Below are 16,116 nucleotides of genomic sequence, written 5' to 3' on the forward strand. Positions count from 1 at the left end.
AATGATAGAAATGGTAATTTACTCTTAATATAATCAATGCAAATTTTTTTTCCTTTTTGGCCGTAGATGCAAATTTGATTTTGTATACCGTATATGAGAGTCGGATTTAACATGACTGGGCGAGAGTTGAAATTTTGTGCATTGGGCCTGATATGGGTGTTTGGGATGAAGAAAATACTCTAGTGACTTTAGGATAAAACTATGGTATAATTTAATCAGTTTTCTATAAAATATTTCAAGTACAAAATGAATACATATTATTGAAATAAAAGTACATGCTATTAATGTTTAAAATTGCATGAATACATTACAAATCAAATTCACTCAATTTTTAAGCAACATTTTGAGCATTAACTCTATTCTCATGTGATACTTTCTCTAGTCTAAGTCATACAAAAGATCTTACTCAAACATACGCTGAATGTCTAGATTTATTACCAAACATATCCAACTGAAACGAATAAGACCATAATTTAAAGTGTTATAGCCAATTCTATCCGTAAATAGCAACTAGAAAATGGCCACTAAATACTACGTAATCATAAACCCAACAATAGAGCAAGATGTATAAAAAAACAAATACAGAAAAGTTGCAATTGTGCAACTGAACCTAGTGTGTTATTTCAGAAACACCTTCACCTCAATTGAAGAATCTGTTGAGATAATGTCTCTTCCATTATCAGCCTTAGGATGATCAAGAGTGCTTAACCTTACTCTGATGTGTACGGGTTTCATGAAGACAAGGTCTCTAAGATCACCCTTTGATTGCAACAAAAATGCACTCCATAAATCTCTCTCTGTTTTCCCACATTTCTTAGAGCTCAAAATATCAACTATCCTTGCTGCATATTTCTCCCGGTTGCCCTCGTTCGAGTCTGGTACTTTTCTAAGTTTACAATATAGTACCCCGTAAATAATAACCTGTATTAAATGAATAAGATATTAGTTTAAAGTTTAAACGAAAGTAGCTGAATAATGATCAATATCTAGTTATTCAAATGGCATTTTAGTATTAACGTTGTGGTCCTTGGGTATAAGATTTTACAGAGGATGTGGTTGGTATGAGAGTAAAAACAGAAAAACGTTTAGGGTAACTTACACTAACCTCCCATGTGGGTTAGGCAATATTATACATGATACACTGACATATACACTTATAATGTATTTTTTAAATCTGACAGTAACCTCTCCTCTAAGGAGGAAATAAACAAAGGCATAACAAGTCAAGAAATATCATATAATATCATTAACCTCAGGGAAAATCAATGTAATTTATCCTAAAATTTATGGATTACCTTCATGTGTAAATGAGCAAATGGATATGGAAAGGAGCAATAGTGCGAAGAGGATATAAGATTAATATAGGCTCTCATAATGCACAAACACTCATTTTATAATTGAAACAGACTACACATTATCGCTTTGCAAAGGTAAATAACCAATACTTTATAGATATAACTATAATAGGGACTAAACCTAAGAAATTGTGGTAAAACTTCTGACCCAATTCAAAATAAATCTTAGCAATCTACTTCAAGTTACTAATGTACTAAAACTAGCACAAACATAGGTGAGCTTATGAAGAAGAGAAACAAAAATGATAGATATATCAAGTTAAATGCATCTAGAGTAAAGATGGAAAATATTTCATACTTAAGCACGATTTAACGAATAAATAAGCACCAGAAAGGAAGTCTATAAAGAATAGTGAAGTGGTTGGACTGAGAAATATACCTAATGATGTATATAATGAAGAAAGTTATACCTCAACTTACAAGATTAATGAGAAAATTAATTTAAGACAGCCACAGAAGAGAACGACTTGGACTAATAACAGAATAAGGCACATCAATTATGTTACCATCTCTTGTATGCTATTCTAATCAGTAAATGACATGAGAAAAAGGCATGGTCAAAAACAAATATGCATACCTCACTTGTTCCAGGGCTATTGCAAACACAACAGTTGATGCAAATTTTCTCATCGTCAACAACCAAATTGTTATTCAGATTATAATCTTCAACAACCATTTCTGTTTTGGGTTTAGGAGCGGCAAGATCATCCAGTTCATCGTACCACTGTTGTGCAACACCAGCCTGCACCAAGAGTTCAACACATAAATTTTGGCAACTGCAGAACTAGACTACTTCACCAAAGAATGCTACAATTGGCAAAAAAAAACCTTGTCTATGGATCCTAGACCATCATCAATTCCAGAAATTTCAGTAGCTGAACCTCTAGCTTGTCGCCATATACAGGATTCTTGTAATGGTTCTACAAGTTCAACATCAGCAGAAATCTCCACACCCAACTTTATGTAAACCTTGCCTATCACACATTGAAGCAAAATTCTAAGTTGGCAAAGATATGTAATAATTCAAGCTGCAGCACGGCATTGTGGTGGATGATAAAATACAAATACGAAAATATTTACACAGAACAGCCCAGCTAGTAAACTATTCTTGTTATACACAGAAGTCCAGGTTGGTGTATGATTTATAAAAAAGAGACTATGAAGTTTCTCAGCTGATTTGTAAGTTGTAACAGAATGTTACACATTTATACTACCCAATCTTAATATGTAGAATGACCTGGTAGCAACTGAAAATGCTGCAGATGATCGACCGTCGTGGCCAAGAGTCCATTTTCACTGTCAAAACAATATTGACCAGAAATGTCGGCATGTTTGACTCGGAGAAAAGAACTAAAATATTGTGTACACAACAGGAAAATGATGGTTTGGAATTTTAATGATCAACAAAATGTCAAGAAAAATAACTTACGCAGCATAAAATGTTTCAAGAGGGGAATTCAACCAATATGGTAATCCAAGTATCCCTAAATTAGACAACTTGAAGTCTGAAAACGCCATTGATTCTCTGTCAACCTTCATAATCCTCTGTCCGACTAGTGATATACAAAAACTGGTTGTTAAGAGAAATCATAAATGCAACAATATAATGTGCCATTAAATGTTGATTGTTGAGTAACAATCAGAAAACAAAACCTGTATCACAAATAATAACATGATTCTGTAGGGTTGTCACTGAAGCTAAAAGATCAGAGTTTGGGATGCCTTCCAGCAAGCAAGCATGTTGATTTTGATGTTTAAACCAATCAGAGGGAACTTGATCTAGGATAGATAAGTTTTCTGTGATCTGCTGTCTGCATATCTCCAGGATTGTGGAAGAACCTGTTATAAATATACATTACAACAACTCTTTGGTTCAAGCTAGGAACAAGATACTTTCGGTTCAAGCTAGGAACGGGATACTTTCGATAAAAATCCATTATATCTAGTATCATATCTGACCTTTATAAACTTCATCTATCTTTCCTGAACCAATATCCATGGTCCATAAAGTTTGAAAGCTGCAAGAAAATACACATAATAAGCATTAACAGAAGATGGAGGCACAACATGAACCATAAAAGTTAGCATTGTTGTCTACTATGAATAATCAAATCTTAGCACAAGAAGGAAGATCTAAGAAAAAGGAATATGAGAATTCCAGAGAAGCACGATTTAAGATTTGAATAGAGAAATAAGTCACATAGAATTGTGGAATAAAAAAGATTACAGTAAATGACAGTTACCCTCGAGCAGCTCTGCTCCATAAATACAAGAAACATTTTTAAAACCAACATTTAAGCCATGATTAAAACGGATTATTAATGTCCAGAGTCTGTTTCAAAACAGAAAAATACGGAACCAACATCCGAAAACTCACCACAGTTGAGCCATGCACAGAAATTGACAGAGCCATAGACTCAATGGCCTCAAGGCCTACATACAAGTTTGATATAAGATGAAGATTTTTTTCTGTTTTTCTTTTCTTGTTACAAAAGGCTCAGGTGCAAACAAAGAGAGATGAAGGGGACCCAAAAATAAAAGGGTGGGCTTGACGCTCTTGTATGGCAAAGCTTTCAGCCAGAATTAACTTAAAGAAATTGATTATGCACCAAACATCAGGGGTACAATGTAAGGTATCAAATAATTTGGACATCCTGTAAGTCCAGAAGTGCACGTTATATTATTAAAAGAAGTTAAATATATCAAATCATTTACCTGCGATCTATAATGTAAAGTGTGTCATCAACTGATTTCAGCAGATACCACGGGAAATATAGTGATTCAGAATCAAATACTTCATATGTTTCCTCAGCATTGGTCTCCTCACTGTTTTCTAAACCAAGCTTATTCCTGATCCAATTCCATAGGTGAAAACGTTTGCTAGAGGCAGTGGCAGGATAAAGTGTCTCCACTAATCGGCCACCCAGATCAGCTTTCCTGATAGCATGATTCTTAAGAAACAACAAATGGTATATAAGGAAACCATAAAAGAAAACTCTATAACTTTACTAAATGAGTCAACAAAAAATAAAAGGAAATCCGTTAATAATAATAATAATATTCCTTCAGACAGGAACAAAAAAGAGAAGCATAAAACAGCAGGCAACATAACTCTAGACTAGTTTCTCTTTCCCTTAATGTAAGACTACATTCTTATTATCTAGTTCTGCTCTCTAGGCATACCCTCAAGCCATTTATACAAAATATCTAGATATCTCCCTTGAAATGTTAAAACTCAAACAGCATAAGACCAAGGAAAATATCTGTTACAAAATTCAGTGTGTTGATTTGGATCAATAAGATTGGTTGTTTTCATTCATTTCCATTGACATTATCAGGAATTCTCAGCCTCAACTGCTTCATTCAACATGAACCAAAATATGCACATTATCATCCAAAACCAAGTTGCATTCTAGGTATAAGGATGAAATTTAACAGCAATCATGCATCTTAAATGTGTAAATAAGACAATGAACACTAAATTAATGTGAAGGGTTGAATTTAGTCTAACTGCAGAAAATTCGACAATGTATTTTATACTAATCCTGTAGAATGAACTCGCCAAATCATATTAGTTTGGCATAGCTACAGATAAACAAAGGGATATATCATTGATATGGTCAAACTGATGCATATAAAGTACCCAACGAATATGAAACCGAGTCCAAGGCTGATAATAAACTATGGACACATCCAAATACATACCTCTGAATCAACAAAATATAAGCAATCCTCCTCAGCATGGTAATAAGAACCTGCTGGGCGCCCTAATTTAGCAGATCCAAAATCTCCATCCTCAAATCCTGGAGAAGAACCAATCTGAGAGAGATTGAAACATGTCACTGTAATGTTTTGGGTTCATTCTTCCTCTAAAAGGAAATGGGAGAATGATATACAATACTAAAAATAGTAAAGGAATATCCATTTTTCTATTGTGACACTGACAAATAAACACATGAAACTCAATAAAATGCCAAAGTAACATTTGCATAATCTGATGTTACAAGAGAGAGCAGATATTTCTTCTATGCAAGAATATTAACAGAATGGGAACAGGCAGAGATGAACACAAGTAGTCAATCTACAAACTTAACAATATGTAAAAACTAGTCTAATACAACTGCATGAGATGGCAACTGTTTGATTTGTTTCAACACCTCTGGTTAAGTGAGGGGATGTAAATCATATGAACAAACTCATTAGTGAACAGATATTCTGACGACCATTCGGAGATTTGATCTTTTCACTTTTGAGCATAGTTGATTATTGGACAATTGGTGGGAGGGATGTTAGATGTGCTATAGACAACAAGAATAGTTGGCGGAGCCTTTGTCAGCTTTACTGTCACTATATGACATTTAAAAAGCAGCTAATACTGGACCTGGAATCAAAACGTACTTTATCCTGAACTTATTTAAATAATTGATGTACATACACAGTCCAGAATCTCTCCATTGTCATCTGATATAACAATCCTATGATGATTGCAGTCTGAAAAGAAGAGGCGGTTCAAGCTGTCATCTGCAGAGACGCAACCTGTAAAGCAGGAAGGGAAAAAAGGGCAAATAAATACCTCTAAAGAGTGGGCTCATCAGATGAATTAAGAATTTTATAATATCTAAATTGCCAAAAATTTAGATTTCCTGATTTTCAGTGTTTTAAAATATCGGATATGGCAGCGCCATAACGGTATGCTGGGGGGGAGTTTGTCCTCGCTGCCATACAGAGGCCATGGCGACGTGGTTTTCACAGCGGGTGAAAAGGTGGCCACAATTGCGGTCACGCCATGGCGGAACGCCATGAAAAAGGCGGAAATGGCAGGTTTTTTTTGAACATTTTTGAAAAATCTGAGGATAATTGGGTAAATTAGGAAACCCTAAGTGATAAATGTAACCCTAATCAGCCTGTTATTCAAAAGCTTCTCTTCCTCTCTTATTCACGTCAAAAAAGGCTCTCCGTCTCTGTTCTCTCTTCTCTGTGCCTTCCATCGCCGCCGATCTTCGCCGCTACCCATCGCCGTTCATCGCCACCCATCGTCACTGGTCATGGCTGCCTGCCGCCGCTGCTCATCACCACAGTTCCCTCTTTTTCTGGTTCGTAGTTACATACATTCCTTTTTTTTTTCGTTCAGTTCACTGTCTCCTTCTCTTCCCTCATAAACCTCTCTTCCTCCAATTTTTTTCCCGTTTAAGTTCAGTTCGCTATGTCAACTTCCAGACCAGCCCCTGATCCTAATGCCCGTCCCTGCACCTGCCTCTGCCTCTGCTGGTCATGCTGCTGGCACTGCTCCTGCTCATCCTGCTGCTGCTGTCCATTCCAGTAGAATTGACCCAGGCTAGAAATATGTTAGTACTGTGGAAGAAGGAAACACCAATGACACCATATGTCCGTTACAGTAGAATTGGTCTTTCTTTTAAGTTTTTAGTTTTTATGTTCTATGTCTTATGTTTATTTGTTTGCTGCATTAATTGGATGTCTTATGACTAGAAAAATGATTATATAGATTAGATTTTATAGTTTATTATATTTGCAATTTTTCTGCATATTTTTTTGTACATATATATGCATTTTTTAGGTAATCCACCATTTCCCGCAACGCCATCCGCCATTTTTTATGGCGGATTTTTGGCTCACCGCCATGAGCCACCATCCACAATAAAAAACTATGCTGATTTTTAACAAAATCTTTATAATTACAATGAAATAACAAAATCTCTTCCACGTGGACTTGTCGAAACACCTAAAACTGTTTCAAATTTGTTGTATCCATCAATTACTCGAGCTCTAATTATTTTTCTGATACCCTGTTCCACTTTTATAAGTATAAGAGAATGGTTAAGGAGAAGAAAGAGAAAAGGGGGAGGGAGGGAAGGAGGGAGGGGGTCAGGGAGAGAGAATGGCAAAGAAAGAGTATGATGAAACAAGAAAGGCTTACGTATCTGATTTTGCCAACTCATACTCAGAAAATTGGTAAGCCAATGCTATTAGGAGACAGATGAAGTTTATACCTGGATAAGAGAGAAGTAAATTCTGAATAGGATAACAAATATATTGATCCTTGTTGCTCCCATTTTGCTTCCACGATGGAGACTTCAATACATCAGATGACTTGGATTCACCATCAGGTTGCATCTGTAACTCCTGAACAGCTACATTTGACCCCATAGTCAAAATTAGTGTCTAGTGCACTTGCATGCAAATACACACCACAGGGAAAAAAACAGTAGACAAATGCCATTTCAGAATAGAAAAGCACAATACCTTGGTATAAAACTTCAAGATCCACCTTCTCATGATAAATAACTGGGCTTGTAATTTTTTTAAATAAGATGTACCTTGCACCTTTCTCTAGCTATAAATATCAAAAGAATTATTGTGAATAAATTGCAACAGATGACACTATACACTCACAAAAACATCAACATTAGAAAAACAAGATGGTTAGTTGGTATACATGGATATCATGAATGCAAAAACTTTTCCTATTCTGAAACATTGATTCAGATAGCAACTTAAACTTCGAGGACACTGGGAACAGAACTTTAATTAATTCCCTTTTTAAATTTCATTCTATCCACTAACAATTTAGGCAGTCACTATAAGCAGCCAGAAACTATATAACCTACTTGGATTTGAGTATGTTTTATACCAGTTATCTTCCCTCACATAAGTATGTAATAATTCCAAGATAAGATTCGACAAGCATGAGAAGATTGATTTTCTAAAGCCATCTGGTTTTAGTCAACCAGATAAGTGTGTCTAAAGACTAAATATTATACACCAATCAGGTCTAAATAAAGTAAAATAACCCACTTCTTTGGGTTTGTATAGCAATGATATTTTAAGGATGTGACTGTTATATGTCATGCCAGGTGCACCAAGACTAAATCTTCTAGTTTGCAAATGCTGAGGACCCCCACTCTTGCCTTGCAGTCTGCAAACTAGTGTTCTAAGAAACAGATGCATGATCTTAGGTGGAATAATGTGAAATAGGTTGGTTATTCAAGCTGATAATTCTATATTGTTATCATGTTTTTCTTTTGGCTGGGGGGTTATATTACACAAATTAAAACTATTAGCAAATCTAGCCATCATGACTCCATCTGTAAATAAAAATTTAGACTGCCGATAAATCAAATCTCATGAGACAAATTGTTCACATCTAACAAATATCTAGTTTTAATGAGAATCGAGATGATGTTTGAAGAAGAAATCTCCACAACTGATAAAAATTTAAATCAGTAAGGTTGAGAAATAGATGTTCAGTGAGAAAAGAGAAGAGAGGCAAAAGTGAGACAACTACTTGTGCCTGATTTGCTTTATCAACATTGCAATCACCATATCGACATTTATAGAAAGAAGAAATAAATACAGCTTATTTTTTATAATAACCAAAATAAAGAATTATTGACTTAAGCTATTTCTTATAATTATATACTTACAAATTACAATAACATGAATTCTATTATCTAACAAAGCATTCCCTACCTGAGTTGTCGACTGATTTGATAATTAAAAGTCGTGGGCAACACAAATTTAGCAAATAATTAACATAAATTTTGCATCATGGTAGAGATATTAGACATCAAGAAATTTTTACATATTTTAGAAGCTAACAATAGATCTTATCACACCTCGGGAAATGTCTGTTGAGACAACAAAATGGGAACCGTGATATTTTCTGTCATCACTAAATGGGCCAGCTGAAGTCGATCGACAGAAGGATGGATTGGTTTTGAGCACAAAATGAAAATATGGGGGCACCTGCCACAAAATGTATATTTAATTATTGAAAAAGCATCACCCTACTTGTATCAAGGGTAGAGGGAGTGAGGGAATAATACATATCCTTCTTGAATCTCTTTTGGATAGTCTTCAATTTTTCAAGCAAAATTTGATGGTCCAAATTTTCTAAAGCAAGAATCAAGAAGACTCCATCACCCCCAAAAGGTTGCTTATCTTTGTTAGATAAATTCAACCAACAATGATGAGTTCCTGCAAATTCAAAGTTCAAGCAATAAATTAATTGGGAAAAAGCAAAGAGTATGCCTTAAATCTCAAAACATAAAAACATGTCCTAGAATTGGACTTGTGTAAGCATAGAAAAAGACCATGTATAGAATTCAAAATCCTAACTATTCAGGAATGCTACTTCAGTTACACTGCTCAGAAATGCACAAAATTAAAAGAAAATGTAAATCCTGTTTGCTTTGGATTATTTCTAGTTTTCATTGACGTTGAATATACAAATTGAGGAACAACGTATATTTTGATTCTTCGCATTTTCTTGTTATAGAAAATGGGATTCACACTTCAAGAAATTTCTAAAACATAAAGCTATTTTTTGTGTTTTCACTTTTATAGCAGCAGCATTACATGAATAACCACTTTTAATAACAAATGAATTAAAACAGAAATGCAGCCATTAGTTTGAATCAGCCACATTTATTAATCTTGCTTCTTAATTTCTTTCTCTCAATTTGCGCAGGGAAGACAGGCAAGTCATCACTTGCATTTACTAAAAAGTAAAAATGATAAATGTAACCAAATAGGAATTAGAATCATGAAAAATTGAAAACAGGAACTGTTAATCGGAAATGAAGTAAAAAACAAAGACAGGAAAAGTGGTAGCTTAATTTTCTCTTTTTTCCCCCTGATATAGAAGTATTATTAACAGAAAGAGAAGGACATTGCATAGAGACTAGAGATGTAGATTAGCGAAATAAATACCTTCAAACTCATCCAATGAAGCTCTAATGAAAGACAAGAGGTCAATTTCAAGGGCAGGTTCATGTGATGCATCAGCCATTGTTGAGAACCTGAATGAAGCTGCCAATCAGAAGTCAGGAAACCTAACAAGGCTAGAATTGCCAGATTAGGCTTCAAATTTGTCATTAATATAAGATGATATAATTTATTCTTATCCATGTCCTGCTCAGACACAACTTCAAATGCAACAAAAAAGGAAAAAAAAAATCAAAATTCAAAACACCACCAAACAGTTGAACCTTCAAAATTATTTACCTTTCTTCGTGAAATTCTCTGACTTGAATCCCATTAGTAATTAGCTTCTGAGCAGAGAGAGTGGGCATTACAGACAAACCTTCTAAGTTGAACACTTTGCCAGATTGTTGATAGCAATCACCTAGACAGGAGAAGAGAAGAAAATTTTTTAAAACAAAACGCACATAGAAATTTATACTAGTGAATAGTATTTTCATAATCTTATTTGGTAGTATGTCCTAAGAGAAAAACAACTGAGGGAAGCTGGGAGCAAAAAGATGCACAGGCAATAGAAACAGAACCCTAAATAGTGGCTAAGTTAAACAACAAAGATATTTGTGACAATATTGGTATGTTGAATCTCTCCCTTTACATTATGTCAGAAATATTAATGCTCACTTTCAAATTCATTATATGCAAACACACTTATTTCTAAAACAACTTGACAAACATATTGACGAGCATGCTTTCATTTAAAGATAAAAATGAGAAACTCCGGACATCATATCAGACGGCTTTTCCTAAGTTGCATAGGCATGTGTATAGTATCTATATTTGGCATCCTACAAGAATGGGAGAAGAAAAATATTGGTAAATACTTTTATATGGGAAAATGAGTATATATTACTATATGATAATATGAAAATATAATATTTAAATAATTTAATAGTCAAAATATAAGATAGATGGCAACAAATACTTTCAAAGTAAATCAAACAATTTTATAGTAAATTTTGATGTTTTATAAGGACTAATATGTATATGTACAATGATAGACTAAAAAGTACGTCTGAGTAACCAACAAGTACAAGATAAGCTCCCAATAAAGGTCCGGAAACCATCAAATTGTTACAATAATTGACAAACTAGAGCCTATGGGTAACCAAGAAGTATTGGTGAAAGCTCTATAATGCACAAATATTTCATTTTTACAAACATATGAGTATCATATGTGTATCTTCAGAAATGCTATTATTCTAAACTTAATTTCTTACCCTTTTTTCTTCCTTCATAAAGTTGCTTACCACATATCATACTGTATGGTGTTCAATACTCATATTCGTATTTGTACAACATATGGGTGTACAGCAACCATTTAAGAGCACCGATGCTTCATAAGTTTATCTTTATTTATTTCAAATGCAACTACTAACCAGAAATGCTCCCATGCTACTCCTTTTTCTTAAACAATTAAAAGAATGAGTTCAATCACTAGGTGAACTTTTGTACTTACTTTCCACTTATAAGACCTAAGCAATTGTAACAACAGAACTTCCAAAATGCTCTAAAACTCAAGTCATCTATTTGGATGAAAATTTTAAGGGAAACAAAACAACAACAAAAAACAAGGTAAAATAGAAAAAAGCTAAATTATTCGTATTAATTTAACTAACCCAATGAGTAAAGTTCAATAAATAATAAAATTAAAAGGATCACAAACCTTTTATGAAAACTGCCATTCAAAATACAAAGGCAAAACTTAGTATTTTCTCTTAATCTAATATCCTAGTAACCAAACAAGCTTTTAGTAATGCGCAATAAAAATTTCAAATTCAAAGCTTGCAAAGGGAAAATGAAATTTGCAGCAGGCAGGAGACACACCTGTGGTAAGAAGAGGTGCTAGAAACTTCGAAATCTGCTTCACACGACGAAACCTCATCAGAGCCATGTCTCCTCCAAGTATATGAAATTTAACAGAGGTAAATCCGATGCAAGTTTAAACGGTAGAGCTGTCAAAATAGGTCAAACTCAGAGCTATGGGTTAATGAAAAACGGTAAGTTTTTGAAGGGAGAGAAGAAAGAATTGGAAACTGTTGGAGTAAAGCAGAAGTGGCTGGTGAATTGAAAGGTTGGGGTGGGCAAAGGTCTAGTGGCAGGGAACTTCTGTGCTGTGACTCGCGGTCACTGAAAATTGGACGAAGGCCCAAACCCTCAGTTTTGTGGCTATGGTTGGTTAATACTATTCATTTCCTTAAAATGCAGAGATATAGCTCCACGTCTCACTATATCCTTCTTCCTAATGCTTTTGTTTGCTTTCCTGTAGATATAGGAATTGGCTCATTTGTTAGCATGTGCTTTAAATCATAGTTATCAAAACCGAACTGATGATCAAACCATCCAGGCTATTGGGTTACTGGGTCACTAGTTTAATCGGTGGGCCACTGATAGAACCGGTTGACCCGTTCTCACTAAAATAAAAATATAAAATAGACAAAAACTTAAAATTAAAATTTAAAATACAAATATAAAATAGTAAAAAAACTTAAAATTAAAATTTAAAATACATGTTTTCATTGGCACTAGTCTCAATTTCTAAAAAATAAGTAATACAAAAATAGACATAAAATTAATCAATACTATAATAATATCTTAAGTTGACACAATAAGAGGAATAATCCATAAATTATGTCCAAGGAGTAACATACATAGTTTCCAATCATCTAATCACACTATCACATAAGCTATTATCTAATCAATTCACAGAACCTCTCCAACCAGTGCATATTCCAACCAACCATGGTATAAATCAATATATATGCATATCTCTAAAAAAAATAGCAACAATCAATATAGAAGAAACAGCAACAATCAACTCCTAAATAGAAAACTTGTTCTTTCATTGTATAATCTATTAGAACTTATAATATTGAAAACAGAAGAGCAACTTTTCTGTAATCAAATGAAGCTGTACGCTTATATCTTCTCCATCTGTTACTTGGTCAATCATGTCACTTCTCACTCACTGGTTTATCTGTTAATTGAGATATGAAAGTTAAAAATTTACAGAAATCACCTATGTAGTCGGTGTTGAACAATACAAGCACACGAACACACTTGGTGGTTTAAACATCACAAAAAGGACTAAGATAAAAGCATGGAAACTGTGTTTTACCAAACTATGAAGGCTTCTCAATGTGATTAATCAGGAAATGCATAAGGATTATAAGTAACGTATCCTTGTCTTCATGTTCAGATTAACCAAGTGTTATTACCAGAGCCTTTAATATGTTTGATTAAATGCAAATGCAATGATGCAAAACCATCCTATCCATATTTACCACCTTGCAAAAGTTAAATATAAGGCTAATCAATACTCAATAGCACATGTCAATATCATCCAGATCCAATCACTCAAGAACATGTTTCAATAATAAAAAACTCACCTCACCTCAACAGAGAAGAGAAGCCACGGGCTCACAGCTGACGGCACGCAGAAAAGAAGGAGACAGAGAAGCGAGCTCACGGCGAAGCACAGCAGTGAAGGCGACCCACTGCGGCGGACACGACACGCGAAGCACGGCCTGGCAAAGGCAGTGAAGACGCGACACGGACGGAGACGACAGGCGAGCGAGGGACGCACGGGAACCGGCGAGAGGCTCGGTGGCAGTGAAGGCTCTGTGAGCTGCAGCTGCCGTTCTGCCGTTCAGTTCAGTTCAATTGGAATGAGAGTGAGAGTGAGGCTCTGCCTCTGTTCCGTCGATCAATCAGTGAATTAGGGTTTTCTTTTTTTTTTAAAAGTAAAGTATGGTTTTTGTCGGCAACTTTTGAGATAAGTTCTATTCGTATCCCTAACGTTTAAATAGTTCTATTTGTATTTTTAACTTTTATTTTATAAAAGTGATTTAATGTTATTCTACTATCAATTATACTAACATATCAAATTATATAATGCTACTTGTACAATAAAATTCAACCTTTGATCAGCTTTTAATATTATTTAATTAATTTTTAATTAAAACATATTCCTATTTGAAACACATCCAAAATCATAAATCTAAAATCTAAATTTAAACATTAAAAAATAATTGTAACACATCTAAAATTATGAAGTTATACAGAAAATATTTTTTAAATACTTCCAAAATACAGAAATTGCACATGCAAAAATAATTTAACATTGCAATATATATGAAAATGCCATTTTTTTCGATTTTTTATTTCAAAAAAATCAAAATTTATACAGAATAATAAAAAAAATAATGGTGTCAGAGACCCATCCAAACCTTAGGTAAGTTTTCGGCGTGAACGAACGGCGACGTTGATGCGGACGAACGGCGACGAGGAGGAGGAAAGCGGCGACGAAGATGAGTGTTGACAAAGGGGAATGTGGCGTTGTGAATGAGCGCCGAGAAGGAGGAAGGCAGCATTGAGGATGAGCATGGAAGAAGAAGGTGGCGCAAATGAACGACGGCGGAGGATGACTTCTCGACGTGCGCCTCTGAGTTTTCCATGTGCGCCTCTGGATTTTCGACATAGGGCAAACGTGATTTTTCTGCTTCTTTAGGTGTTTTGTACGGGTTTAATTAATAATTTGATGGTTTAAGGTTTATTTTATAATTTTAAAATCAAAATTTTGAATTTTGAATAATTTGATTTTTAGATATATATTTAAATTATAATATATTAATAATTAAATATATTAAATCTGAAACAGAAATTTAAAATTTAAATTTTAAATTTTAGTTTTTTTTAGATTGTATTTTGAATGTGTATTTAATTTTAAAAAGACAATCAATCTATTTATAATTTTTAGATGTGTTTGTTTTAATTTTTTTTAAATTATTGTAATAAAAGGCCGAATGTTGTACCATTTTTAAAGGATACTTAGTTGAATTGTTTTCAATTATTCTCACTTGGATGTATTCATTTTCAATTAGGTCTCACTTGGATGTGATTAATATTATACCCACTGTTTATATTTAGATTCAATTATATCCCTAAAAAAGTAAATTATATAAATGTTGTAGGAATTAGTTTCAACATTTGATGAGCTATTTTTCGAAGTAGATCATCGATTTTATCTCAGACATTTGTATTCTAACTTCAAGAAGAGATTTTTAAAACTCAAACTAAAGCGCTCATGATGTGTAATTGACGGCATGATAACATTGAATCACTTTTACAAACGTTAAGGATACAAATAGGACGATTTAAACGTTAGGGACACAAATAGGATTTACCCCAAACGTTGGAGACAAAAACGATACTTTACTCTTTTTTAATTACAAAATTCAAACCGGTCCAAATTTTTCAAATCTACGGTTCACTGATGTTCAACAAAATTGGTTAGTTTAAATCGGTTCACACTAATTCATTTCTTGTCCGATCAAATGTCAAATTCAGACCGATTTTGGAGCTGTGCCACCGATTTTTCAATCCGGCCGTCTGGTCGGTCTGATTTTTACATCTATGCCTTAAATAGTAGCATTGAAAAGTTACCAAATATGAGAAAAGCAGAAAGTCCCAAAATCTTATCACGTGCTAAGCACAAATAGAATTTCAGAAGTTAATTAAAGCACTTATTACTTCAAAGGGAATTGAAGAATAAAGTACCAATCCAGTCTCTATCTATTTACTCGAATGACAACGCGATTCTTAACAAAAAAAATTATCCATTTTGGATCTTGACCCTGTGCTCCGGTTGCCAACACGGTCCTTCTGTCACTTTTATGGCAAAAGATTGACAGAAATTACTGTGCAGATGAGATGGATGGCTCAGGTGGTTGGGTGGAAGATGGAATCCTATGTGGCTTGTTGGAAAGGACAGGTAGTTTGTGTGAGGTGGAAGATGACAGATAAGTCTCTGTCCTTTCTAACAAGCCACATGAACTTTCATCTTTCACCTAACCACCTTAATCATCTACCTCATTCGCTTACATAGATACATCAACAATTTTCGTTAATTTTTTACCGTAAAAATAACAAAAAGACCGCGTAAATAATCGGAACACAGGATTAGAATCCGATTATTTTTTTT

General features: G+C 34.1%; 1 protein-coding gene across 17 annotated transcripts; it reads right to left on the minus strand.

The window, feature by feature from the left end:
• Window positions 1-260: 260 nt before the first annotated feature.
• On the minus strand, window positions 261-13,910 carry LOC112775488 (uncharacterized). 17 transcript variants are annotated; one of them, XM_025819124.3, is made up of 18 exons: window positions 13,528-13,910; window positions 11,961-12,396; window positions 10,380-10,500; window positions 10,086-10,174; window positions 9,200-9,350; window positions 8,990-9,119; window positions 7,617-7,707; window positions 7,364-7,504; window positions 5,791-5,891; window positions 5,061-5,174; window positions 4,071-4,306; window positions 3,315-3,373; window positions 3,009-3,194; window positions 2,785-2,908; window positions 2,593-2,651; window positions 2,184-2,329; window positions 1,933-2,097; window positions 261-921 (listed from the first exon to the last, which is right to left on the minus strand). In XM_025819124.3, the coding sequence occupies exons 2-18, from the start codon at window positions 12,025-12,027 to the stop codon at window positions 619-621; spliced, it is 2,283 nt and encodes a 760-aa protein (XP_025674909.1). In that variant the 5' UTR covers window positions 12,028-12,396; window positions 13,528-13,910; the 3' UTR covers window positions 261-618. The 17 variants fall into 17 exon arrangements, with proteins under 17 accessions (XP_025674909.1, XP_025674910.1, XP_072082777.1 ...); XM_025819125.3 differs by having other exon boundaries at window positions 10,086-10,184; XM_072226676.1 differs by having other exon boundaries at window positions 10,086-10,184; window positions 11,961-13,110.
• Between the last annotated feature and the right edge of the window lie 2,206 nt (window positions 13,911-16,116).

This window comes from Arachis hypogaea, chromosome 19 (genome assembly GCF_003086295.3).
Source record: "Arachis hypogaea cultivar Tifrunner chromosome 19, arahy.Tifrunner.gnm2.J5K5, whole genome shotgun sequence".
Classification (NCBI taxonomy): Eukaryota; Viridiplantae; Streptophyta; class Magnoliopsida; order Fabales; family Fabaceae; genus Arachis; species Arachis hypogaea.